The sequence below is a fragment of the Salvelinus fontinalis genome, chromosome 34 (genome assembly GCF_029448725.1).
Source record: "Salvelinus fontinalis isolate EN_2023a chromosome 34, ASM2944872v1, whole genome shotgun sequence".
Lineage (NCBI taxonomy): Eukaryota > Metazoa > Chordata > Actinopteri > Salmoniformes > Salmonidae > Salvelinus > Salvelinus fontinalis.
In genome coordinates, this window is record NC_074698.1 from 23,363,469 (window position 1) to 23,389,804 (window position 26,336).

Genomic DNA, 26,336 nt, shown 5'->3' on the forward strand with positions numbered 1-26,336 from the left:
TTTAAATCCTGTATTTTAAGGGACACATGTTTTATGTGGGTGCATGGTGAGAATTTGTTTGCAGTTTTAGGACCTCTAGTGGAGAGCAATTATATTTTTCTAGCTGACCTTATCCTCAAAGCAAGATAAAAAGAATCCTGAAATACCATAAACACAGCTAATCATGGTCCCTTAATCCTTGCCTAATCGCAGTTTCATCTAGGCCTATGCCAGAATGTGACTGAAGACTGGCATAGAAAACACAATCTGATCAATGTATGATTCTATTTCCATGTTTGTATTTGGTGTGGATGATTGTCAACCCATAACCACCCCAATATTGTATGTTATGTAGGCCTACATTCTGCAGTCTGCAAAAAGCACTGATTAGTCACATCATTATGTGTGCAGAAAGTATCTCTGCCACATAGGTCCTTCGGTTAAATGGTCTCCCATGTATTGACGCACACAACATAAACTTGAAGTATATGTAACAGATGTGAAATGGCTAGCGGTGGTGCGCGCTAATAGCCTTTCAATCGGTTACGTCACTTGCTCTGAAACCTTGAAGTAGTGGTTCCCCTTACTCTGCAAGGGCCGCGGCTTTTGTGGAGCGATGAGTAACGATGCTTCGTGGGTGACTGTTGTTGATGTGTGCAGAGGGTCCCTGGTTCGCGCCCGGGTCGGGGCGAGGGGACGCAATAAAGTTAAACTGGTACATATACACCATCAATTGCTAGAGCCCTACACATATACACAAATCCACTGAAACACACACAACTGTGGTGTAGACATTATGGGACCAAAAATGAAGTAGTCTTGCGACTTTCCTCTTCACTCCAAACTGGAATGTTGTAGACATGTTTCCATCTAAATGAGTGGCTGAATTTGGTACAGTGGTTGTGATTGTTTGCTTTGGTCAAAGATGGGGGGTAGGGTCGTGTCAATTGAATTTCTACCTTAAACGTTTTGTAATTGCACGCGTCTTGTGGCGTTGTTCGAGCACTACGTACTTGTTGCTTGCCAATCATGCTAGCTTTACTGTTTTTCTACCCAGCGAATCGTCGTTTAGAACAGAAAACCACCCGCCCCATTTCCTTCGACATTTTGGTGGCTTTGTGAAATTTACTGGCGGGTGGTTTTTGAAATAGTTGTTTTGAACAAAACTAGTCAGAGGAATATTCCAGATAACAGTAAATACTTAAATTAATGGCACTTTCTTTAAAAAATACAATTTCTGTTGAAATGATTAGCTCATATAGCAGGCTATCATAAAAATAAGATATATATACCTAGTCATTTCAAAATTACACTAAAGCGTAGCTGTCAACCTGCGAAATCAGATGCATTTTTAAATGCAACAACCGAATTTCTTCAGTGATAGAATGTATCTTTGTGTACACTGCGTGAGAACATTGCTTGCTAGTTGCTACATTGTTGAGGCCTGAAACCTTCCCCGGGAAAATTTGCTATCCACTCAGCCAGCGTGTCAGTCACTCGCAGCAGGAATCGCAATAATGGCGAAGGTTCAAGTACTAAATGTCGCTGTCCTCGATAACCCGAGTCGATTCGGAAACCCATTTCAATTCGAAATAACATTTGAGTGCATGGAAGACTTGCCAGAAGGTAAGTGTTGTGCTCACCTGTCGAATAATTACTTTGTTTATTCTCATCTGACGATTTATGGCTAGCTTGCTAACGTTAGCTCGCTAGCTAAATCTCATACGATTTATGGCTAGTTTGCTAACGTTACATCGCTAGCTAAATTGCCAGTTGGAACATGAAGAAGCTAGCCTAGTTGAGAATCTCGCTAGTTAGCTAGCTCTGAGATTATCAACTAGACTAGCTACTTCATTTTCAAACTGGCAATTTAGCTAGCGAGATAACGTTAGCAAATTTGCCATAAATCGTCAGATGAGAATTAACAAAGTAATGTTTCGACAGGTGGCAAACAATAGTTAATTAATCCCTTATGTCTACTGAACAAAGAGGTGGTTCGTATAAAAAAATAATATATATATATAAAACACATTGTACTTTGTGATATTGCTTAGCAACACGATGGCGTTAGTTGATATTGCTAGTTAGTTGGCTACTTCGCCTATAGCTGGCTAACTTAGCTAGAATGGTGTCCAACTTCTGTTTGTATTTGGTTGGCCTGCGAGGGGAATTCTGACGGAGGTAACTAACGTTAACTTCTAGAACACGCATTGACATGTCCACTTGCCTTTAACGTTATCTACCCAAACAATCAAATCGTTTCACAGGTGTCATTGATAACAGCATTCTGACCAAAGCAGTCTTCACAGTCCAGCGATTTCCTTGCTTTCTCCAGTTTCGAACTGAGTTTGTGGGTCCGGAAGACAGTGATTTGATTTTATACTTTTTTGTGTTGCAGATCTTGAGTGGAAGATCATATATGTGGGTTCAGCAGAGAGTGAAGAGTATGACCAGACCCTTGACTCTGTTCTGGTTGGCCCAGTACCAGCCGGGAGGCACATGTTTGTGTTCCAGGTTCGTTTTTTATTTATTTATAGATGGCAGTAACTAACAATGTTATTTCAGCAGTACTCTGGCTGCAGCTTTCCTTGCCCCTCTTCATTTCTCTCTCTCCCAGTGGACCTGCTCTGACTTGGGCCCAAGGCCAGGCCACTGGTACTTTTAAGATAGAATTTACATAACCCATGTTCACAGTTGGCCATTGTTAACACCTTCACAAAGCAACTGATTTGATGATGCAGAGGTTGTTGATTCTGTCCTTAGTGATAGCCCTAGCGATGGAAACCGTTCCCAAAAAATAACACTGAGCTTATAACATAATCACTAGCGACACACTGGTGCTGTATTGGAGAAACCAGATATAGAAACTACACCCTCCCTCTTACCCCGCTCTTCGCCTGCCTTCCTCCTTGCACCTCATCTACTGTATGTTCTCCGTCAACAGGCGGATGCCCCAAACACGGGTCTGATTCCAGAAAGTGATGCTGTCGGTGTAACTGTGGCGCTAATCACCTGTACATACCGCGGACAGGAGTTCATTCGTATCGGGTACTACGTCAACAACGAGTACACTGACCCTGAGCTGCGGGAAAACCCACCCATAAAACCTGACTATGGACAGGTAAAGGAGGAAACTCAATGGGTGTACTTGACTGTTTCCTTCCAGGAAGATGTTCAAGTTTTATTAGTCATATGTACAGGATACATAAGGTATACACTGTCCAACGAAATGCTTACTTGCACTTTACTTGTTCCCTCCCATCTGCTCTTGTTCACTACCATTCACAGATCTGACAGGACTGTTACATTAATATTGAGTAAACTAGGTGGAGCTATTGCTTACACCTACCAATTTTTATCAGATCTAAGAAGGGGAATGAATGATGGCAGAGGAGAGGGGACAACTTTTTGGAATGAAATGAAACCTTTGTGTTGTGGAAGGGCGAAATATCCATTAATACATTGGTCTTAAAGTGCAAACTCCGCTCACTCATCAGGGGCAAGTGTGCCACAGTACTGCTCAGGCTTTAGTATAATGTAAAAATGGAACATGTCTTATTGCAAATATAAGTACATCTACTGAACAATTTCCCCCTTAATGCTTTTTTCTTCCAGCTCCAGAGAAATATTTTGGCTTCAAACCCACGTGTAACAAGATTCCATATCAACTGGGAAGGGTGTGCAGAAAGGATGGAAGACTCAGAGAATGTGGATCCTGCCCCCAACTCTATGCTGCCCCCATCTTGCCTCCCGGGCAAGGCTCCACCCATAGGGTTGCTACCTGACAACTCTATGGACTGCTTGTAGAGGGAAACATACATATACACACAATCTTTGATCAACCCAAGCACTATAAGCAGAAGAATGGACATGGACATTCTGACTTGGATGTACAGCCAGCTTTGCCTTACAGCTGCCCTTAATTCTCAGAAACTGTCAACAACACACTCCCACCTTGGACTACATTGTCTTGCAACCAAGACAATCTTTCTGGAGTAATCTTTATTATCGATTGGAAGTTTTTCACTTTCATGTCTATAACATGGTTGAAAAAGTTGTAAAACTAATTAATCCCTTCATTTTTAATACTATCAACAGGGTGACAGCTGAAGTATCCAAGTTTCCATAGATGGTTAGCAGCTAATTGGCAGAAATGCTGATTCACACCAACTAGTCAGCTGTTAATTATGTGATATAAATACCAACAGAGGATTATGACACTAGCGAAGCAAAAATGAGGAAAAAATGACTCAAGTTGCAGGAAGGGAAATAATGGTGGTATTTTTTTGTACTTTCTGAGCCATTGTGTTTCAGTGGTTATGGTCCTTATAGCATTTGAGTTACACTTTTCCCTGTTGGTGTTTTGGGTAGGGGGGGGGGGGGGGGGGGGGTGCTAATAATGGTATGTACATATGTTTATTTTCCTGTGTGCAATTTTGTTTTTGAAATAAATATATTTTTGTTATGTGACGCGTGTGATTGTCCCTGACAAGCTTTGAGACGTGATGAAAATGGCAGATGTTGGAACTCTAGGAGAATCACCTTTTTTCAACTTTGAAGGGTTTTGCATTGAAAATAATGGATGGTGCTTCCTCGACTTTTTGTTACATTCATAAATATCTGTAGTGTAGTGTGCTCACCTATAGTGCACATTTCGAAATTGATAGCCTGGCTTGCTTGTTGCCATGCAATTTGAATTACAGCTGTGTTCAATACAAAATTGTAAAAATGTTAACATGCAAATCTCCCCTTTTCACTGAATCATGTTCTCTTGTCATTGACTTCAGAGTTCACTGAATGTAATTGTAATCCTTTAGTGAACGGTTTGCTGAAAAAACATGCATGTATGGACGCTTGCAATTATTGACAGCTGACTCATTTTCTGCATAGGAGATAATGGCAAAAGCGGTATGGGAATGTGGGCTGTCTGGTGGTAAAATCTGATATCTAGGACGATTCGTGCAATATGACATATTAGAACTAAATGACACTGGATTCCTTACCAGTCATACTAACAACATTTACATTTTTGTTCAATTTAGCTGTTTTAAGATGCATGTAATTCACTCTGGATAAAAGCGTCGATCTGCTAAATTACTCAATATAAATGTACATTTACCGATATAACTTGGAATGTATCAAGTGTTTTACTCCGAGATAATCCATATTTATTTTACATATTCTGAAAATGTAGTCTCCGCGTGCGTTAAATTCTAACCAACTTTCTAAAAATAGCCTGTCTTGACGTCGCACAGCCAATCACGGATTAGTCGGGCGGGAGGGGTCGGTATAGGGCCAGTTTGCTACAGGCCTTGCATTTCGATAATACTTTATTATGCACGAATAAGACGAACTTTTGGAAGAGGTGAATCATAGCTGTATTTCTCGACCATTGAGTTAACCAAAATCAGCAAGTAAAAACCAACCATTTGGCAAACTAGAGGAAAATAATAGATGACGTTAATAGCTGGTCTGAGAAGGCGGGCTAAAAAGACAATTTGACAGATACCAATAGACAAATCACAACATCACAATGATTGGATTTACTGATGCATATCCAATCAACAGTTGTCTCGTACTGTCTGTCACATAAGTATTGGCCAATGAGGTATATTCAGGGGGCGGATCTCTGAAGCAAGAGTTCGTCTCTCTGTAGTCTGAGGATTAATGGAGGGCTGTTGATTTTGGCAAGTAAACCACAGCTGATCGGATCTGAAACCTGAAAAATCATCGTACCTGAGCTCAAGGAAAGGGAGGGGCTGCTATCGATTTGCAGTAATAATTACTTGGAAAATTGGATATATAAGGTTTTTGTGTCGGAATACATTGGAAAGTCAAGGGCCTTTACTGTGGTCTGCAAGTGACTGATAGATAGATAGCTAGCTAGGAAGGCGACGATAGCTAGCCAGCCAGGCGCGCCGAACCGGTTCGACGTTCTAGATTGTACCAGGGAGAACTAAGCAACATTCGTTACCGAAATAGAGGGAAAACCGGCTAGGTCGTTGGCTAGCCATTGGCTGGCCAGCTAGCTAGCCTGTACAGCTAACTAGTTTACCCCCAACCCCGGATAAAGGAAAAGTAGTAGCGGAGTACAATTGACACCTCACTGTTGGCTAGGTAGCCATGATAACAGCCAGCTAGTAGCCAGCTTCCTCAAATACAGAACTCAAAAGGCTCGTGAAAACTCAAAAGTAACCCAGATCCAAGGGATCCCTATCGGCCTGCAATCATGGGCAACGCGCCCACCGCCAAGAAGGGCAACGAGATGGAAAGTGGTGAGTTTACTTTGCTTCCTGCTAGTAACTTAGTAGTACTAGCTGCTTGACAACTAACAGTAACCAAGGTTTGTTACATGTCTGCATTGCTACACGGGAGGGATGAAAGTAATATACAATATGCATTCAAGATCCTCTTGTGACCTAGTCATTACATGTATGTATTCTTTCCAATCTTCAGCCTTGTAAGCTTGTATGGTAAATTGTACGCGCCCCAGACCCTCCTCTTCACTTTGGCCTCTTGTTGATAAGATTGTGCGCTTATATGATTATATAGCTATTGAATATTGACAAAGGTAAAGCCTTTATCTTGAATTTCCAAAAGGTTAGTCTGGTTGTAGCCAGGAAACCCCCCAAAACCAGACGGGCAACTTGACACACGCCCATGTCAGCCAATTACCACTACACACATCTACCTACTGCACCCTATTTTCACAACAAATGCTAGGCCTAGGCTTCCACCTGTCATACCTGGGGGTCATGTACAACAGTTGATAGTTCTCTGCAGGACTGTCAATACTGAGTTTGATGTGAAACTCCAACTGAATTGACTACTACACTGCTTTTTCACCTGTATGTTTGGTAGTACTGCATCTTTATCTAGGCCAGGGATGGGAAACTTTGTGTGTGGGGGCCACAACAAATCTTAACTCCTCTGCCTTTTGGGGGCCCTAAGCTAAAGCCCTTTGGGGGCCCTAAGCTACATTTAAGTTAAGAGTTAATTTCCTGGAGTTCTACATATTTTGTCATGGGGTGTAGAGAAACTGTTGCAGGATTACAGCTAATTTCCAACAGTTCTACACATTTTGCCATAAGGTTGAGAGAAATGTTTTTAATATATGACTGAGTGACTAACAAAATCGATGGAGCCACCCCTGTCGGTAATTCAACCAGGATTGCAATAAGTTTAGACAGTTTACCGCTATGCTAACTTACCAACCTAAGAAATGTTAGCTGACATAAGAGAAACTGCTGATGAACAACCACATTTTGCAATTGCACCTTGTGTATTCTACTATTGTGCTAAAGGCTAGAGTTGTGGCTTTCAAGGAGCGGGACATTAATCCAGACGCTTATGAGATATCCCGCTATGACCTCTGACGAGGCATCAAACAGGCAAAGCGTCAATACAGGACTAAGATCAAATCATACTACGCCGGCTCTGATGCTCGTTGGATGTGGCAGGGCTTGCAAGCCATCACAGATTACAAAGGGTAACTCAGCCACAAGTTGCCCAGTGACACGAGCCTACTAGACCAGCTAAATGCCTTCTATGCTTGCTTCGAGGCAAACACCATTGAAACATGCATGAGAGAACCAGCAGTTCTGGATGACTGTGTGATCTCGCTCTCTGTAGTACTGTCTGTAATACCGACGTTTCAAACAGACCACCATAGTCTCTGTGCCCGAGAACGCCAAGGTAATCTGTCTAAATGACTATCGCCCCCGTAGCACTCACATCTGTAGCCATGAAATGCTTTGAATGGCTTGGCGCACAGCAACACCATCATCCCAGTCACCCTGGACCCACTCCAGTTTGCATACTTCCCCAACAGATCCACAGAACACAATCTCTATTGCACTTCACACTGCCCTTTCCCGCCTGGACAAGAGGAACACCTATGTGAGAATGCTTTTCATTGACCACAGCTCATTGTTGAACATCATAGTGCCCTCCAAGCTCATCATTAAGCGCTGGAACCTGGGACTGAACAAGTTCATCGTCAACTGGATCCTGGACTTCCTATAGACCGCCCCCAGATGGTGAGGTTAGGCAACAACACACCCACCACACAAACCCTCTACACGGGGGGCCCCTCAGTGGTGCGTGCTTACTCCCATCCCGTACTCCCTGTTCACCCACAACTGCGTGGCCGTGCATGACTCCCAACATCTTCATTACGTTTTCTGATGAGACAATGGTGGTAGGCCTGATCGCAGTCAACGATGAGACCGCCTTTAGAGGTCAGTGGCCTGGCAGTGTGGTTCCAGGACAACAACCTCTCCCTTAGCGCCAGAAAGACAAAGGAGCTGATTGTGGACCACAGGAAACGAAGGGCCGAACACTCCCCCTCCACATCGACGGGGCTGTAGTGGAGCAGGTCCAGCGCTTCAAGTTCCTGGTGTCCACATCACTAAGGAATTAACATGGTCCACACACACCAACACCGTTGTTAAGAACGCACAACAAAGCCTCTTCCCCGTACAGGAGGCAGAAAAGGTTTGGCATGCGCCCTCAGATCCTAAAAAAGTTCTACAGCTGCACCATTCAGAGCATCTCGACTGGCTGCATCACTGCTTAGTATGTCAACCCCTTGACATCCAACCGCAAAGCGCTACAGAGGGTAGTGCGTATGGCCCAGTACATCACTGGAGATGAGCTCTCTGACATCAAGGACCGCTATACCAGTTGGTGTCAGAGGAAGGCCGTAAATGGTCAGACTCCAGCCACCCAAGTCAGACTGTTCTCTCTGCTACTGTACGGCAAGCGGTACCGATGCACAAAGTCTGGAACCAACCGACCCTGAACAGCTAGGGAAAAACCTTCTCTGAAGTCCAAAAACAACGTCACAATGTCGTCATAATATATGCACAAACTCTTCCGAACTGTTTCGGCTGGGAAGCATGCAGACACCTTTAGTCTACACCATTTGTTTACGAAACATGTGACAAATAACATTTTGATTCTAACGCTCAAAAGTAAGTTCAGACCCTGTCTGAGTCCCCCCCCCCCCCCCTCCCCAAAATATTATATATTATTAAAAAATTGTTTGGGGGAAAATTGATCCAAGGGGAGGCCACAGGCTGCCAGTTGCCCTTCCCTGATCTAGGCCAATCGGTGTCACTACAGTCACTACACTACTTCCTGTCAGGTAGCAGGGGGAAGATCCTCTACTTTCAGTGTAAATCGTTATGTATAGGACTTACACACTCCAGATATCCTTTTTGGATGCGGGTTTTCAGGAGAAATAGTCAGCCTAGTTTGGGAATAGAGGACAGAATAGTCCTTGTTATGGTCTTCTTTTTGGGGATTTCAGTGTTTATCCTTGCCCCAGCCTATACAACTTTAAGAAGCCAAACTTTGCCAGATGTCTGACTGTTTATATAATGGATGTTACTCGGGGGAACCCCAATGTAAACACAGTAGTGGTCATCAACCTTGAATCCCACACTGTACTTGACTGAAGGAGAGAGGAGGGTGTGGTGGGACACTGAAGGCACAGGGGCGGGGTCATATGATGCGGGTGGTGTGATCCTCTCCAGGCTGAACCGTGATGCTGAGGAGTCTCTTGAACATCATGTGATGAACATCATGTGATGAACAGCATTTAGAACAAGAACACTCTCTGTGTGCTGTCCTGCCCATCTCTGGGTCGCGACTCCCTCTCAAGCTGCTCTGCGCAGCTTTTAGTCGGTGCCATCCATTTGTTTCCCCGCTGCTTCCCTTTTCCTCCCTTGCTAGGGTCTTATCTGTTCCACTGTCTCTCTGCTTCTCTATAAGTGGTGACTGTCTCTCCCTCATTGATATCCTGGTCTTTTAACCCTTTGTAACTGAAATGTTCCGTATTGCTATGGAAATGAACCACCTTCTCTAATAGAGCTTTTCCATGGAGGATGAATGCAATGCAGCATCCCATCCAAACTCCATTAAATGTATTTCTGTTTACAAGTAGAGGAGTGGCGGCAGTCCCGGAGCAGGTTTGGAAAAACAGTGTTGTGTAGGCTATGCATCCATAACACTAGCTGTTACATTGGCAGGCACTTGGTTGGAACGGGTATCTGTGAAATGAGCCTCGGCTGCTTGTAGAGCATACATGTGAAGAGTGGACCAGCCTGGTAGCATTAACTCTTGTCTTTGGGTCTGTGTCCCACTGAAACGAGGCCACTCAGAGATCCCAGCTTCACCGCCTCTCAGTTGTCTAAGCACACAGCGTTGTTTTTAAATGGTGTTGATGTAGTATTAATGGAGGGATTAGTGGAGAGCTGCACACTGCTAAGATCTGACCCCTGGGCGGGGGCAGAGGAGGTCCCAGGGCCGTCAGAGGTTTGTCCACATGCCACGCTTGACATCCTTATCGGCCTGGATGGTCTCGCTATTGGCCCGCCCTGATCCCCAGAGACAGGTGCAGACCGGGGGTTCAGACGCTTGCGCCCACCACGGCAGGGCAGCTATTTTCAACTAGACAACCAGAGGATAAGGACAACATGCAGCCTGCTCTGAGAGACGAGACTATAGAGGACGGTGAGGCTTAAGGTCCGGTTCAGGTGGACCCTGTCTCTCAGCCCAGGCCTGCCCTCTCTTCCCTGATACAGACGGACAGAGCGGAGGCGTTGCTGTGGAGAGCTGAGCCAGGGCCCACAGGAAGGAGCAGGGTGGACAGTGTATGAGCTCAGGCAGGAAGTGGAGGAGCCTCTGGATTCATTGCTGCACAGTGTCAGGCTTTGTCTCTACCTACATAACATGGCAGGACAGCTTCAAGTCTAGTCAGATATCCAACCTCCTATACAGAATCCTCCAAGGGTCGGTGGTGCTCCACTTGTCTCGAAGTTCAGGGCTCCTCTCTGAAGGACACCTTTTCCTTGCTAGTTGCTACAGGTCCTAGGCCGGTGCCATGTCGGTGCTGCACAGGCTGGCGGGGAGGCTGTTCCAGCGCGCTGGGCCCTGTCTGGGAAACACCAGCGGTGGAGAGGGCAGACACTGCCAGCCACAGGAGGAGCCAGAGGCCCACTGCTGGAGTGAGTGACTGACAGACTGAACTGACTTGACTGGAGCAAGGGGGCGGAGCCTGTTCCCACGACACTCACGAGGGAGGGGAGTGATTGGTTGGAGTGGCGTGAGGGGGGCAGGGGGATGTGACTGGGTGTGTCAGCAGTCCGTACACACAATCACACTGTTTTCCAGTTCTCTTGTGGATTCGGTGCTCTCTGTGTGCGTTTTACTATACTTGTGAGTACCAAAAGTTCTCACACAAATGCTTAACCAACTAATATTCAGAAGTGGACATTTTGCTGATTCTCACTTGTAAAAAGGCAATGTTGGGGTTAGAATTAGGTTTAGGGAAAGGATTTTGAATGGGAATCTATTTTTTTGTCCCCAAAAAGTCATCACGTGTATAGTAAGACATAGCTGTGTGTGTTGGGCAGGATGACTGCTCTGGTCCGGGTTTTACGAAAGTAGACTCGCTTTGGTTTTTGGCTAGGTTTGTTGTTTTGGACTGATGTTGTGGCCCACACACACACACGCACACACATACTAAGCTCTTTTTGATTCAGCACCTCGTGTTTGTTCTGTTGCTTGGTGTCGGCTGTGTCAAAGTTCCAGGGAAGCCATTTGTCTGTATCCTGGGAAAGCTGTGGTGTGTCTGTCCAGCGGGGTTCCCTCTGTGCTCCGGGCCACATGTGTCTGTCTCGGGGACAAGATGTCTGACTCTCACCCTAGCTTCCTTCAATCTGGGTTTGCATATCTGAACATGTAATTCCATCGTTGTCTACAGTCCCTCTGTGTGGGTACTGCTCAGTAATCAGTCCCTCTCTATATGACATGCATTTGGCCCTGTGACGCTACACTGTCAATGTGGAGCTTTCACTGTGGCTATAAATGTGTGTGGCTGGCGGGGTGGTTTACACTGGCTTGCATAACAGGGCCAGGCTGATATTTGTATAGCACAGCACTTCTTGACTCTCTTTTTAAAGGCACTTTGTTCTTCTGGGCATGCTCAGATAATCTTGTAAGAATGCCCAGTCACACTCACCTCTAGTAACTCCAAGTGCTGACTGAACCTAAGTACCTGACAGTACAGTGGCCAGAGAAGCAAACCACGAGAACTGTAAGGACTGGGGTCTGAAGTGGCTGGGTTGTGGACCTATCACTTATTTCATCTGGACTCTCTCACACCCAACAGATGTCTCTCTGCATCCTCGCTCTCTTTTGCTTCCTCTCTCTCACTATCTCCCTCTCTCACTATATATCTCTCCCCCCACAACAAGTGTGGCTTTCTGTATCACCCCCCTCCCCCACGTCTCTGTGCAGCTCCACTCGTCCACTGTCTCTAATGCGTTGCCTGCGGGCTGTGTGCTCTATAAATGAGGTCTGATGTGGACTGGATGTGATTTAGCAGACTCCAGAGTGAAAAGCTCGGTCAGCGCGCCCCAATCTAACCCCCTGTGCCTGCGTCACAGGGTCCCAGCCAAGCCCAGGGGAGAGATGGGATTGATCGGGACATCGATCCTGGGCACAGTGGTGTGTGTTGCCTTGGGCACTAGAGGGGATGTGTTTTAGCTGTGGTTGGTTTGTGACTGCTGTGGTTGGTTTGTGACTGCTGTGGTTGGTTTGTGACTGCTGTGGTTTTTATTTAGAAAAGCTCCTCTTTGCAAACATCTGAAATGGTTTCACACCGTCCTGCTGTGGCATCTCACCTGGGTACTTAGGTTTTCCTGATCACATGATCTGAGCAGGGAAAACCCTTGGTCTACTGATGGGTTGTGTTGATGAGAGTAATATTGATGGTGCCAGGAATTCAGGTTGATCTCCTGGGTTGACAGAGCAGAGGACTGTCATGACTTTTTTTTTTCCATAGGAGAGTTCCCCTCTGGGCTTCATAAATATAACCCCTGGCTGTGGTGATGCCCCTCCCCCTGGTGACCAGGCCCCTCTGTTGATCTGTGTGTTTACAGGATAGGGAGCAGGAGGTAGAACTGCGTGCAGAATAAATATAGATACAAACGGAGCACAGGTCCAATTGATCTATGTGAGTTGTTGTAACAAGAGCACAGCACTGTGGGCTTTGTTTGGCTTTGGACTACCGGGGGCTCTGGCTGATGAGTGAGCTCTGCTCTATGCCAGGACACGACAGACAGATGAAACTGGAAAGTGAATGTAGAAGGTGAGAGAAAAAACCAAGGAGGTTGAAGGTTGTCTGGGTTTTTGGACGTGAACGTAGTGGGAGAAGGAGCGATGACGCAACCACTGTGAGGAGGAACGAGGAAGAAGAGGCACGTCGCGACATAGAAGTGACAGGGCTGATGTCAGGCTCAGACAGCCACAGGAAGAGCTCCAGGAGGCATGGTAGCAGGAAGAGGGAGTCTGGGTCCACCTCTGTCTCCGGGGCTGCAGAGGCTGCGGTTGCAGCACCAGAGATGCCCATAGGGATCCCTGATGGTAAGGGAGGGTGGCAGTGGAGAGGAAGTCTAGAAGGACTAGGAATTATCTTCCACCCATCAGATGGTATTCGTGGCAGCCAAGCCTCGCAAATCTAACAAAAAGGCTGCACTAGGTTAAGTCAATTTCACTTGGGCCATTGTTGGTGTAACTGTTGAGCTGTTTGATAGCTAGATGTAACTTCCCTCCTTAGTTCTGGCTGTAGGCCTACAGTATGGAAGGGGTGTCTTCTATGGGAGACTCTGTTGGGGTTTACTTAGCTGGGAATAAAGGAACAAAGTGACTGGGAAATGTACTCTCCCAGGAGACTAGTCTGCTTTTCTTCTCAATGGCTCTGGCATGGGAGCAACATGGTTGTAGTGATGTTTATATGAACTTTGGTCAGTGCTGCTCTCTGGCCTTCCTCTTCTGTTGGAGTTGTTCTCCAGAGAGAGCTGTTATAGAGCTGCTAGAGGGGTGGGGAGGTGTGTGTTTATAGCCCCTTTGTGAATGGAGAAAAGCAGAACCACTGAGGAGATATTAGTGTTGATCACAAGGGTTTGTATGGCTTTGAGGTTTTGACTTAGTGATGCTACCGAGGTTTTGTATAATTTCATCCAGTAGTTTTGAAAGTTGTTCTCACGAGCCAAAATGATTCCCCAACAATTGTGTACAACATCATCCATTTTGTATGATATGTGACGAATTCCATTTCTTACAATATATTACAAATTAAGTGTTTTTACTAAGAAAGGGACAAGCACGCGCAGCTTGCCAGAACAAAAATGTTTATTGAATGTAAGGATTGTGTGGCTTTCTCCAGATTAGATGGTGTATTAGGCTATCCAAGTATGAGCCATAAATTGACACGGAAGATTTTCGAGATCTGTTTAATCTTTTAATTTAAAGGGAATTGCATACTGGTTTAAGAGGGTGACAGATTTAAATGTTCAGCTTTCCTCTGACAAACCCATTGATTTACTGTAGTGTACATATTCTCCTCCCCCTCCCCTCAGCCCTCTGTCTCCTATAGTAGTATTAATAGTACTGCTTACTAGTAGCAGCCTGCCAGCCAGTGTCCCCAGTGTTGAGTGGTACTGGTGCTAACTTAATAGTAGCAGCAAGCCAGTGTTGAGTGGTACTGGTACTTTCATACAAGTAGCAGCCAGCCACTGTCCTCAGTGTTGAGGCATAGATAGATAAGAGCAGGGATTAATGAGGAAGGGCTGGTATCTACATGTTCCCACAAAGCACACAGTGATCAGCCCAATAAAGATGAGAAGAGATGTGCTGCACTTCTGCATGTGATGCCGTGTCTGTGTGCATGTGTGCGTTAGAGCTAGAGTGTGCGACTGTATAAAGGTTATGATAAGTCACTTTGGAGTGGATAAAATCTCACCCACATTCACTGGCACAGAGACAGTAATGTGTTCACACAGAATACATTCACATAGACTGCCTGTATTGATTGGCTCTCTGCTCCCGTTCTGACATGGCTGGAGGAGGAAGTATTAGATAACATGAGCTCAGTCAATTTGGCTTCAACATCAGTGGAAATAAGCCCTGTCTGTGTGGCCAGAGTGAGGGAGATGGACAGCCTTGGGCTAAGCTACACGTAGGATGTACTTGTGCCACAGGTAAGGTACACACGACTCATTCTAACACGCTCAAGTTCATCTCCTAAATATCACAATTTAGCCTTACAGAGAAGTCTTCTTATTATAGCGCTGGTCAGTGGTTCTAGACGCGAACCTCTGCTGAACTCTCTCACAGCATCCTCGTTCTCATCTAAATGTGTCTGATGGAATCAGTGTGTCATGAAGTAGGGTAGGTGCTAAACCATCTGTTTGCTCTGTTACAGTGAAGGAGTTTCTTGCCAAAGCCAAAGAGGATTTCCTCAAGAAATGGGAGAATCCAGCACAGGTGAGTTAGGGAAGTGTGGGAATGAATGACAGGCCTGCACATGCTCAGAAAGACCCCAGCATACCAGTCCAGTGTCAGTCACGCCTGGATAAGAGAAGGGAAGTGGGCCCTCTGCTGGCTCTAACTAGAATCACATTTGTTGGAACGTTTCATTTTTTTTAATGCTTTGGGGCATACACAATAAATGAGCCTGGTCTACATAGAATGATATCTTTACTGATTATGTGCAGCATTTAGCATAACACTTTCCCTCCTTTTTCTTTTAGCTTAACACAAGTTTAATTTGCTATTGTAGTAATGTAAGAATGACTCATACCTTTGCTGCAATATGTGTGCACTGGCAGGACTAACAAGTTGCCTGACGCATTGCACTTTTTGAATGTCTCAATCTGTATCATATCCTGCTTTTGCTGTTGTTTTTGACAGGACAGTTTGATGGGTAGTTTGAGTCCAGTGTTGCTACTCGACCTGACTCTGGCACCCTGATAGGCATACTGGCTGGTGTTGGGCTTGTTTCCCTGTTCTAACTGACATGCTCTCCTCTCCAGAACACTGCGGCCTTGGATGGCTTTGACCGTCTGAAGACCCTGGGCACGGGCTCGTTTGGTCGAGTCATGCTGGTCAAGCACAAAGAGTCGGGCCAGCATTTTGCCATGAAGATACTTGACAAACAGAAGGTATGGTAATGTGGTCTAGGGAGTCAGTTGTACATTGTATGGTTTTCAGCGCTGGGTTTGATTTCATTCAAATTCAGTTAGTGAATTGACTCCAAGTCCTCTTTTACAATGCATGTAGATATTTTTATATTAATGAATACAAATTTATATTAATCTCATGCGTTGATTTATGTGAAATGGAATTGACCCCCTCAACCCTGGTGCTGTTACTGTCTCTCAGCCCATTAGTCAGAGATGTAGGGGGCTGTCCTTGCTTAACAAGGTGTCCTGTTTTGTTCCCCTCAGGTGGTGAAGCTGAAGCAGATAGAACACACGCTGAATGAGAAACGCATCCTGCAGGCCGTCAGCTTCCCCTTCCTGGTGCGGTTGGAGCACTCTTTCAAGGTACTGCTGGACGCGTGTGTGGGTGCATCAGGGTTTCCGTTAGCCGGTAATAGCCAGCGTTCGGATTTATATTTATATTTATATATATATATATATATATATATATATATATATATATATATATATATATATATATATATATAAAATTAAAGGCTCAGAAATAAATTGCCAATGGTAGAGGAGAAAGAAAAAAAAACTTTGCAAATGAATGTTTCTTAGCCTATTCAATTGATGGATGTACCAGTTGATGTAAATACGTTTGACCGATTATCGGTATGTGTTAATTTGCATCATTTTGTGGAATTAAATTGGCACGTGTGTGTATATTCATTATGTCTCTTATCACACGCGCACAGCATACCGATACAGAGCCTTTGAGAGGAAAATCTGTCAGACAGCGCTTTTATATGCCCAATCATTGCGCAATAATTCTAAATTGTGTGTTAAAATAGTTAATGGGCCAGGATTAAAAATAGCTAATATTTTTGTTCCTCAACTGGTAATTGAAGTGTGCTTCCTGTTCACCATTCAAATGCATGGAAGGCAGGCTTCATCGGCACGTTTGCATTTTGAGAACCTATAGCTACTTTAAGATTTTAAATGTTTTACTACATATGAGGTATGTTTTACCTTGCTTCAAAGTAGCCTAGGCAAAATCCAACTGCGGAGGCAATTATTTAATAAAGACTATTTCTCTCATGATCTATTGCTTTTCAACTAGTTTTTTATTGTCCCGTAGTCAAATGCACGTCGCCTTGGTGCATTGCTGCGCTAATTTTGTTAATAGTTGATCAACATTTTAAGCTAAATGTTCTGATCTGTTGCATCACATTCGTTTCTGTTTTAATGTATTTTTATGTACCCAGGCCGACAGGATATATGAATTTGGGTTCTATCGTCCCACAACTGTCGCAGAGTTTCTATTTGGGCTATTTCTTTCTCGACAAGCTTTTTTTCTGCTATGGGGGATAGTAGATTGACATAGGGGGTGCGTCCAAAAGGCTAGGGGAAGCTAAGCTTTTTTTATTTTGTTTTTCATTTTACCTTTATTTAACTAGGCAAGTCAGTTGAGAACAAATTCTTATTTTCAATGACGGCCCAGGAACAGTGGGTTAACTGCCTTGTTCCCGAAGTAAATTGAGTTAAATTGCCAAAATGATATAGCCTAATTGGCCTACTCCTGTCTATACAGAAAGAAAGAAATACAATCATTCAAATGAGGCTACTAAAGCATGAATTGGCCACAGAGGAACATTAGCTTCCCCTAGCCTTAAATAAAATAAGTTGTGGCTTGTTTTAAATTGCATTGCCCATAGTCGGAAGGAAAGGCAGCGTGGGCAATTTGGGTTGCCACTGTCATTGAAAAGTAGAGGCCCATCTAGGCACATTGCAATATTTCCAAATTCAATTGTGGGAAAACACAGTTTGGAAAGCTTATGGTTATTTCTGTAAAGAGAAGACAATGAAAAGACTCAACTGTCTTTTAGTTATCAAAATTCTACTTAGGCCTAATGTTTATCTTATTTGAAACAGCGGAGCGCATCGGCCATATCACCGGTGACTGTGCACTGCTCATATTCACTCTATCATTGTTGGGTCAGTGCCACTTAAAGTTTTGTTTTTGGACAGTCATTTCCTCCTCCTCATTCTATTTGTCTCCCCTTCTCATAGGCCTATTCTATGGACAACGTCGTTTTTATTCATCTGTTTGTCAATGGCAGCAGAGTAGGCTACCCTGTCATTTGTGGTGTTAAAGATTCTACTAATGTCTCCAGTCACATAAAGTGGAGTAGAATTGAATGAGATGTGTTTTTCCCATGCAAAGAAAGAAGAAAGGTGTCTGCGCTATATTCACACAGCCATGCATACAACTCTTCTTTTTTAAATTCTTTTTATTTTTATTTTTTTTTACATTTGATGGAGTTATATTATTAGCCTAAATTATGACTATCCAATATGCTCATCACATTACAAATAGTAGGCTATCTTACATAAGTCTGCAAATGCGATGATGCATGGAATGCTTTATTATAAAGGTGCAATTTTTTATGGTGAATATGTGCTTCCCCAAAGTTTAAACTCACGCTCCGCCTGTGCATAGGCTGGTGATTTTACTATTTGTTACTGGTCTTGTTGGCAGAGGAAAAGTACATGTGGACAGTTAATTTAACATCTTCAAAGTGTGCGGTAAGGACATGTCATTGCATCCTGGACTTGCATGTTCTGTTATGATTCATTACCATAATCTAAATGTGATTTCTGTCATTCTGAGCACTGTGGGTGGACCCCCTGATCAGGTTATGCTCCCAATTCAAATGTGTCCAATTTTAAATGCTGTCAAATTCCGGCGCCACATTTTCATAACGGGAACCCTGGTGTGTGTGTGAACATACTTCCAAGTTTGTGTGTGAAGGTGAGGTTCACAACTCAACTGTGAAATATTTCTCTCTCTGTAGGACAACACTAACCTGTATATGGTGATGGAGTATGTCCCTGGTGGTGAGATGTTCTCACATTTAAGGAGAATTGGCAGGTTCAGGTGAGTCTGTTTACCTGTCTCCCACTGTTGGAAATATAACCAAATAGCTACAGTAGTTAACCCTCCCCATTTTCCAAAGACCATGACTCCACAACAGCCTCCTAGTAAATATGTTGTGGTGTCCACGTTACCCTCTGACCTCTCGCTCTCTCTCTGCCTGCAGTGAGCCCCACGCCCGCTTCTACGCCGCCCAAATTGTTCTGACCTTTGAATACCTTCACTCACTGGACCTTATCTACCGAGACCTGAAACCAGAGAACCTGCTCATTGACAACCAGGGATACATACAGGTGAGAACACACACGTAGTCAAATGGCTAGCTAGCTATACAGGTAGGACTGATGCAGGACAAGCATGGGTGGTACATACTCACATGAAATGCATTATACATGCCCTGATTTTGTGAATGTTCTTAAATAAATAAACCTTAGGCCTCATTTAAATTACATTGTGTACTAACTGAATGGTGAGGAGGTTGATTTAATTTAAAAAGACAATAGTGTAATGAGTTTATGCCTATTTATCAGAAGCAAATCATTTAACTGCGCGCCTTGCTGGTTGATACCATTCTCTTTTCCGTTTTACTTTGTGAAAGATGCCGTTATGGGACTGATTTATTTACTAGCACTCTATTACTAATGTATTTTAAGGGAAACGAAAACACGCTACGTGTTGCACTAGGCCTTTAGAAAAATGCCAAACAAATCCTTGACTCTATCCAAGGAAGCAAACGATGCCAACCCACTGAATGAATGACAAATCAATGGAATGGGTGAGAATTGTGCAAGTTACTTCACAATCGAATTTAAATGAGGCCTAACTGAATGATAAGGGTGAAGAAGTTGATTTAATCTAGAACAACAATATTGTAATGAGTTTGTTATGCTTATTTATCAGCATTGACGCCCATGTTAATTATTTGACTGTGCCTTTCACGTTGATATAATTCTCTTTGACACTTTGTGCTTATTGTTTGCTACACCTTGTGGGTTGATATGCATCTGATGCATATGCTAAAGGGAACGCACGGCAACGTTCTCTAGCGGCTGCTAGTAGGCTGAAAGGCCAGGCGGTTCAAGTGTTAAAGGGATCGCATGCTAGCTGATACCATAGATTTTCAGTGATTATGCAAAAGCTAGTTAGCATTGGCTCGCAAAACTACCTCTATCTTCCTTCATACTGGACACAGAGACATACAAATGGTATCCACAAGTTCATCTGAATCTGGGGAAGTAGATAAAGGGCATCATTGCCAAAATCCTGGAATTATAACTTTAAGCAAATGTCAGAACTGAACTGTTGATTGTCATTGCTGAGACACCTCTGTGTTCCGCCCAGGTAACGGATTTTGGTTTTGCAAAGCGAGTGAAGGGCCGGACCTGGACGCTGTGTGGCACTCCGGAGTACCTGGCCCCCGAAATCATCCTTAGCAAAGTGAGTGGTCATCACCAAACCCCCGGCCTGCCGTCACACCTCGTATCCATAACAACACTGGGGTTTTTACCACAACATAGGGATCATCACCATGACGCAGCAAAGATTATGTCACTACAGCCACTCACAAACAACTCTGACCATGATTACAACCGCTGACTAGAGAAGAGCCTATGTATGACATGTTCCATTCTTCCTTGTTGTGCCTCTTTCCCTGGGACTCTAACACTCCTCTTTCTCCCCCCCCCCCCCCCCCCCCCCCCCCCCCACCCAGGGTTATAATAAGGCGGTGGACTGGTGGGCTCTGGGCGTGCTGATTTATGAGATGGCTGCTGGCTATCCTCCCTTCTTCGCTGACCAGCCCATTCAGATCTATGAGAAGATTGTATCAGGGAAGGTGAGTACAGAGTACATCAGACAGAAACCCAGATTACACTCTTCCTTTAAGAGCTGCTTTCAGTACCAGTCAGATAAGGCAGTTCATTGTAATTTACCTCCAAACTAATTCGCTGTCTGTAGCTAGGTTTCCATCCAATTTGAAACAAATTTTTATGTGAGTATTCTAAAATATGCATAAAACAATATGCACTTTTTCCCACCAGAGATGTTTATATCAAATAGACTTGTTGTGAATAAAAGGCTGTGCGTGATGACGTACTGCACATAGTAACTTTTATTTAATATAAAAAAAATGTAACCCCCTTTTTCTCCCCAATTTCGTGGTATACAATTGTTAGTAGTTACTGTCTTGTCTCATCGCTACAATTCCCATACGGGCTCAGGAGAGACTAATGTCGAGAGCCATGCGTCCTCCGAAACAACCCAACCAAGCCGCATTGCTTCTTGACACCGCGCACATCCAACCCAGAAGCCAGCCGCACCAATGTGTCGGAGGAAACACTGTACACCTAGTTACCTGGTCAGCGTGCACTGCACCCGGCCTGCCACAGGAGTCGCTAGTGCGCGATGAGACAAGGATATCCCTACCGGCCAAACCCTCCCTAACTTGGATGACGCTGGGCCAATTGTCGCCCCATGGACCTCCCGGCTGCGACAGAGCCTGGGCTCGAACCCAGAGTCTCTGGTGGCACAGCTAGCATTGCGATGCAGTGCCTTAGACGGGAGGCCCAGTGCCACCCGGGAGGCCCTACATAGTAACTTTTGAGGTCAATTCCCTGTACCGAAATGGAAAAATCCATGTTAAATGGGTTTCCATCGAAAAGATCAACTCTACTGATGGTTTTGTCACAAACTGTTGCGTTTATATAGCGAATGTGTGCTCTAGCCAACATCTCGCAGATACAGTGCAGGTAGGCTACCTACATTGAGGTTATTATGGATAAGAGCAATATTATTTGGGGGTCAAACAGCAGTCAAGCATCGATCATCATGTCACCAGAATAAGACCCTCAATATTTATAGGAAAGGAGCATCAAGCTCATCACCTTCTACTTTCACCACCCTGTGAAGTTCATAACTTATTTCATCTTCAGCTTAATAACCTGCATGCTTTTCCGAGTCAAAGTGAGGGGACCACACAACATCATGTGACTCCCAAGTTTACTTCAGTATGATGGTCATTATATCAATATTTGCGCATAAAGGCGTTTCCACTGCCATTTCACACATTCATTTTAGAGACCCAAAAAGATCCCACCATGTCGAACGAACAAATTGTCTGTTTGCATTTATAAAATTGTACCAGCATTTCCTGTTTCCATCATCCCAGTTGTGACTTCATGTGTCAGGTAATTCATCTGCATTAAATGGTTGGATGGAAACCTTGTTATTGTCCTACTGTGCCTTTCCTGCTTTTGTTGCTATATTCACATTAGCATTACTCTCTTCTGACCCCTGACCTTGGTGTACCTTCATACATACACAGCACTTTGTTAGGCTGAATTCTAGCTCACTTCTCCTGACCTGTTTTCCATGCCCCTCTACATAGATCATCATGACTCCACAGCCCCACTGTAAATATATTGTGGTGTCCACATGACCCACTGACCTCTCTCTGCAGTGAGCCACATACCTGTTCAAGAAGTTTCTCATAAGCTGTTCCTAGATCTGAGCCTATCTAGCCCCAATCTTAACCTTAATCATTAGGGGGGGAAAGGCTAAACAGGCCCTGTCAGAGTCTATGGGCAATCTCTGATCTTCTGTAACTGAGTCATATTTGTTAGGGGAAATTAACATTTCTATAACGGATGACTTTAGATAGTTCATTTCTGTTTTGGAAAGTTTTCTACTGAACACAACCTTGACGTGTCTCTGTCCCCAGGTGCGCTTTCCCTCCCACTTCAGCTCGGACCTGAAGGACCTGCTGAGGAACCTGCTCCAGGTGGACCTGACCAAGCGCTTCGGCAACCTGCGCAACGGAGTCAACGACATAAAGGGCCACAAGTGGTTCGCCACCACTGACTGGATTGCCATTTACCAGAGGAAGGTGAGAAGGCCTGCTTCCATGGCTCTTCTATTGTTCTCTGTATAGCCACTGGAGAGAGGCAGGTTTGGTTGCGACAGAGTGGGGTTAGGGAAAGGGAGGGATGGCGTAAGGGGTATGATTCAGAGCTAATGTCATTTGGCTTGGTCTTGATTGGAGACATGTTACACATGAATTACTCACATAGTCTTACAGAGTTGGAATGTGGTCACCTTGACTAATAACATGTTGTCCGTAACCAGTGAATGACCAGTGACTGTCAAACTGCATATGTCAGAAACTGAGGAGGAACGATACTGTGAAAGTTACAGAAGCAAGAATCTGAGTATTCTCTCTGTTTCAGGTGGAGGCACCGTTTATTCCCAAGTGCAAAGGCCCTGGTGACACCAGCAACTTTGACGACTATGAGGAAGAGGAAATCCGAGTCTCCTTCACAGAGAAATGTGGCAAGGAGTTTGCCGAGTTCTAGGCCCAACCAGGAGTAGCGGAAAGAGCCAGGGATGTAGAGAGAAAAGGCGGGAACAGAAGGAAATGGGAGGAGAGGTGATAAGCTGGACTGCTAACTTGCATTTTGTAATTACGACATCAACAATGTAACAACCCCACCCCCCAAATGAAGAGCGAGTGAAAAAGAACGAGAGAAAAGACCTGAAAGAGCCAGCAGTGTTGCCTTTTCTGATTGTTTCTCACCTTGTTACTTATCCATGTCCTGTTTTCCCCTCTTGTGTTTATGGCAAGGGTAGAAGGGGCAGGGGCTAACCACCTCTCTCTTCAGTTGGTTTGTATCTTGGCAGAGGTGTAGTGACACATTTTGAGTCATTGCAGGCAGGTTGAGGCATTGCTGTTCTGGTACTGAATCTAGGCTCCTCCTGAGTGGGTCCTCTCTACAAGCTTCTCAATGAATGAGGGCATCTCATTGTTGTTTTGTAATTGTCAACCCACTCCTATCTTGTTACCCCAATCTCCCCCCTCTGTCTCTCCATCCTGAATCTGTCCAAGCAATACCAAGTCCAACAGACGTGCCTATCATAATGCCAACTGGTTGCAAAACCGTGTCGGAAGCATTGGTGCAGAGCTTTGGCTATTGGTGGCATCAGCCCTTGTGCCCTTTCTAGTTGAAAGCTTGACACTCTCTGCACACGCCTTCTGTCCGCTCGTTGTGGCATGATTATTGGTTTCAGAGGATGCTCTCATCGCTTGCAGTTCAAGCAGTGCTGACCACTTTTTGATCAGAGAAACAATGATTTATCTCTTCATTTAGGTCTTACTACCTTTTTTTTCGGGACCTGTGAAATTGTGTACATGAGCATTTCTGATGTTAATTAAGTCTGCATTTTCCTCTTCAACTGAATTTATTAGAGCATTTTAAAACCCTTTGAGGATCATTGTGTCCTCAAGTCAATCTGTGCTTGTGTGTTAGTATTGAAGGGTGGGTTAAAAAGCAGTAACTAACATAATGATCACACACTCTTCTCTGACTAGTGTTTATTTAACTCATAGCACATTTATACATGTATGTTGATATATTATAGAAAAACGTGAATATCCATCTTTTTTTCCAAAGTTGTCTCTTAGCTGTGAAACCGAAATGAAGATTTCAGAAATAAACAAACAAGTTTGAATTCTGCCAAATTCGCAAAAGTAAGGACATTGCTTACGCCAACATATTTGTCAGTTAACTATGAAGGTGGTTTTTAATGCGCAGGAAAAAGTAGCAAAATGATGCATGTTATTTTTGTACAATATCACTTTTAAAAGAAAAGATGTGAAAGGACGTAAAGCTCTGGTCGTGGTGAGGTATCTGAAATTGTTCAAACTGACTCTCACCTGCCCCTTTTGTAGGATGGATCAAGGCCCGCTTTTTATCTGCCCCGAAATCATGTTGTCAATTCGTTCAGTTAGATGTGAACGGTTAATGCTGATTTAATCATGTTAATTCACCAGCTCTGTTCAACCTGCTGCTGGCCTGTTTACTCCTACATCCCCTGAAATCATCATCTTCAAACGGACACTCACAATGTATGACTGTTGGAATTCAGGATGTAAATTTGTCAAATTATTTTCCATTTTCTCATGAGAAAAAATGTATAACAATCTGATTCATAGATTTTGAAAAGCTATTCTGTGATTATTTTATTTGCAATGTCATATTTTTGGATGCAAGACAATTGTAGCCCAAATCTCACCAATGGCTGGTTTGTAGACAGGTGTGATGACGCAACACATTGACATGGTTTAGTTGATTTTCAACAAGGCTTTGTTTTCCCACAAGCTTTTATTTGGGGTAATAAGGTTATATTAATTTCCAATGTAAACACTAAATGTTGATTGATTCGGACCCCCACCAGCCTTCATTAGGCACCACACCTTGTGCACCTCTTGCAAATGCATTTCTTGTGTTGAATAATATACAGTATTTATCCTTCAATCAGTTTTGTCATTAAGTCTATTGTAGTATGGCTTATTTCTACTGAATGTACACAATCTAATTTTTGAAAATGATTATTTGGCCGTCCTAGAGGTTGCATCTGAATGTCTGGAGCGGTCTGGTAAGAAAGCTACTTTACAGAAGAAAATAAACGTGTATCGAGTGGAGATACAGACTTCCAAACTTGTGCTCTATGAAGAAATGTTATGTATTTTAAATCACGGTTCTTGCATGTGACGAAAAACAACAAATGCAAGATGTCCAAGACCTATGACATGTTTTAATGACTATTTGAGATTTGCATCCATTCATATACCACAACCAACTGATACTTTCATTGTTTTGCATCCCTCTGGTCTTTCTAAGCATCATTAGTAGTAAGGGAGGGTCAGTGCCAGCTACAGGTATTCAGTCATCCACTGCCTTGCTAGGACCCTTTGAAGCACACACCACTTCTCGAATCATGTCTATATTTAAAATGTTTTTTTTAAAAGAAATGTGATAAATGTAAGCCTAAGTTGTGACTAGAAAGTTGGTCCATTGTTCAGAAAGATTTTTACCATTTGGTCCTGCAAACATTTAAGGTTTTGTGCTGGAAAAGTCACTCAGTGATTAGAGTGGTGGGACAAGCGCCATGAACCACTGATGTGACAGCTTTTAAAAATGTTATTTGGCTTTCCTGACCCATGACCTCATGTCTATGAAATGTTTGTTCCTGTTTCTACTGACCGCCTCCCACTCCCCCGGCATCATTATAACCCTATCATCAGCTTTTCTGTGTTCATCTTTTCACTCTGTTTTGATTGCCTTTGTTAGCATTCTAGTTTTACATACTCTTCATATTGAACGTCTCCATTTTTTACATCATGGAGAAAACGTTGCTTTCATTTTCATATTTTCTAAGTGTATTTTCAACAAACATTTGAATCTTTTTCCTTCCCGATTTGGGTACGGTGATGGTGTAGTCTATTGTACCCCCCCCCCCCCCCCCGGGAAACAATACTGTATATCTGCCTTTGACAGTCTTATCTTACCTTCTGGAGAACTTGACGGATACCCTTAGGACACAACGAGTATGTTTAAAAAAAAAAAAAAAAAAAGTAATATTTTGCAACA

At 43.8% G+C, this 26,336-nt stretch overlaps 2 protein-coding genes across 3 annotated transcripts; both read left to right on the top strand.

The window, feature by feature from the left end:
- The first annotated feature begins 991 nt into the window (after positions 1–991).
- LOC129833521 (histone chaperone asf1b-B) lies at positions 992–4,444 on the top strand. The gene is made up of 4 exons (XM_055898177.1): positions 992–1,605; positions 2,378–2,493; positions 2,924–3,100; positions 3,595–4,444. The coding sequence occupies exons 1-4, from the start codon at positions 1,497–1,499 to the stop codon at positions 3,784–3,786; spliced, it is 594 nt and encodes a 197-aa protein (XP_055754152.1). The 5' UTR covers positions 992–1,496; the 3' UTR covers positions 3,787–4,444.
- Positions 4,445–5,598: 1,154 nt separating this feature from the next.
- Positions 5,599–25,403, top strand: LOC129833523 (cAMP-dependent protein kinase catalytic subunit alpha). Of its 2 annotated transcripts, none has more exons than XM_055898180.1 (10): positions 5,599–6,254; positions 15,254–15,315; positions 15,864–15,992; positions 16,278–16,376; positions 18,833–18,915; positions 19,079–19,205; positions 20,254–20,349; positions 20,624–20,746; positions 22,631–22,795; positions 23,136–25,403. In XM_055898180.1, the coding sequence occupies exons 1-10, from the start codon at positions 6,209–6,211 to the stop codon at positions 23,259–23,261; spliced, it is 1,056 nt and encodes a 351-aa protein (XP_055754155.1). In that variant the 5' UTR covers positions 5,599–6,208; the 3' UTR covers positions 23,262–25,403. The 2 variants fall into 2 exon arrangements, with proteins under 2 accessions (XP_055754155.1, XP_055754154.1); XM_055898179.1 differs by lacking the exon at positions 5,599–6,254 and adding an exon at positions 13,057–13,413.
- Positions 25,404–26,336: the final 933 nt, after the last annotated feature.

Bases quoted from the DNA above. Each gene is read 5' to 3' on its own strand.
- LOC129833523 (XM_055898179.1), top strand. From the start codon at position 13,278: ATGTCAGGCTCAGACAGCCACAGGAAGAGCTCCAGGAGGCATGGTAGC. The intron at 15,316-15,863 runs GTGAGTTAGGGA...TCTCCTCTCCAG, and splicing joins AATGGGAGAATCCAGCACAG to AACACTGCGGCCTTGGATGG. The intron at 20,350-20,623 runs GTGAGTGGTCAT...CCCCCCACCCAG, and splicing joins CCGAAATCATCCTTAGCAAA to GGTTATAATAAGGCGGTGGA.
- LOC129833521 (XM_055898177.1), top strand. From the start codon at position 1,497: ATGGCGAAGGTTCAAGTACTAAATGTCGCTGTCCTCGATAACCCGAGT. The intron at 2,494-2,923 runs GTTCGTTTTTTA...CTCCGTCAACAG, and splicing joins GGCACATGTTTGTGTTCCAG to GCGGATGCCCCAAACACGGG. The intron at 3,101-3,594 runs GTAAAGGAGGAA...TTTTTCTTCCAG, and splicing joins TAAAACCTGACTATGGACAG to CTCCAGAGAAATATTTTGGC.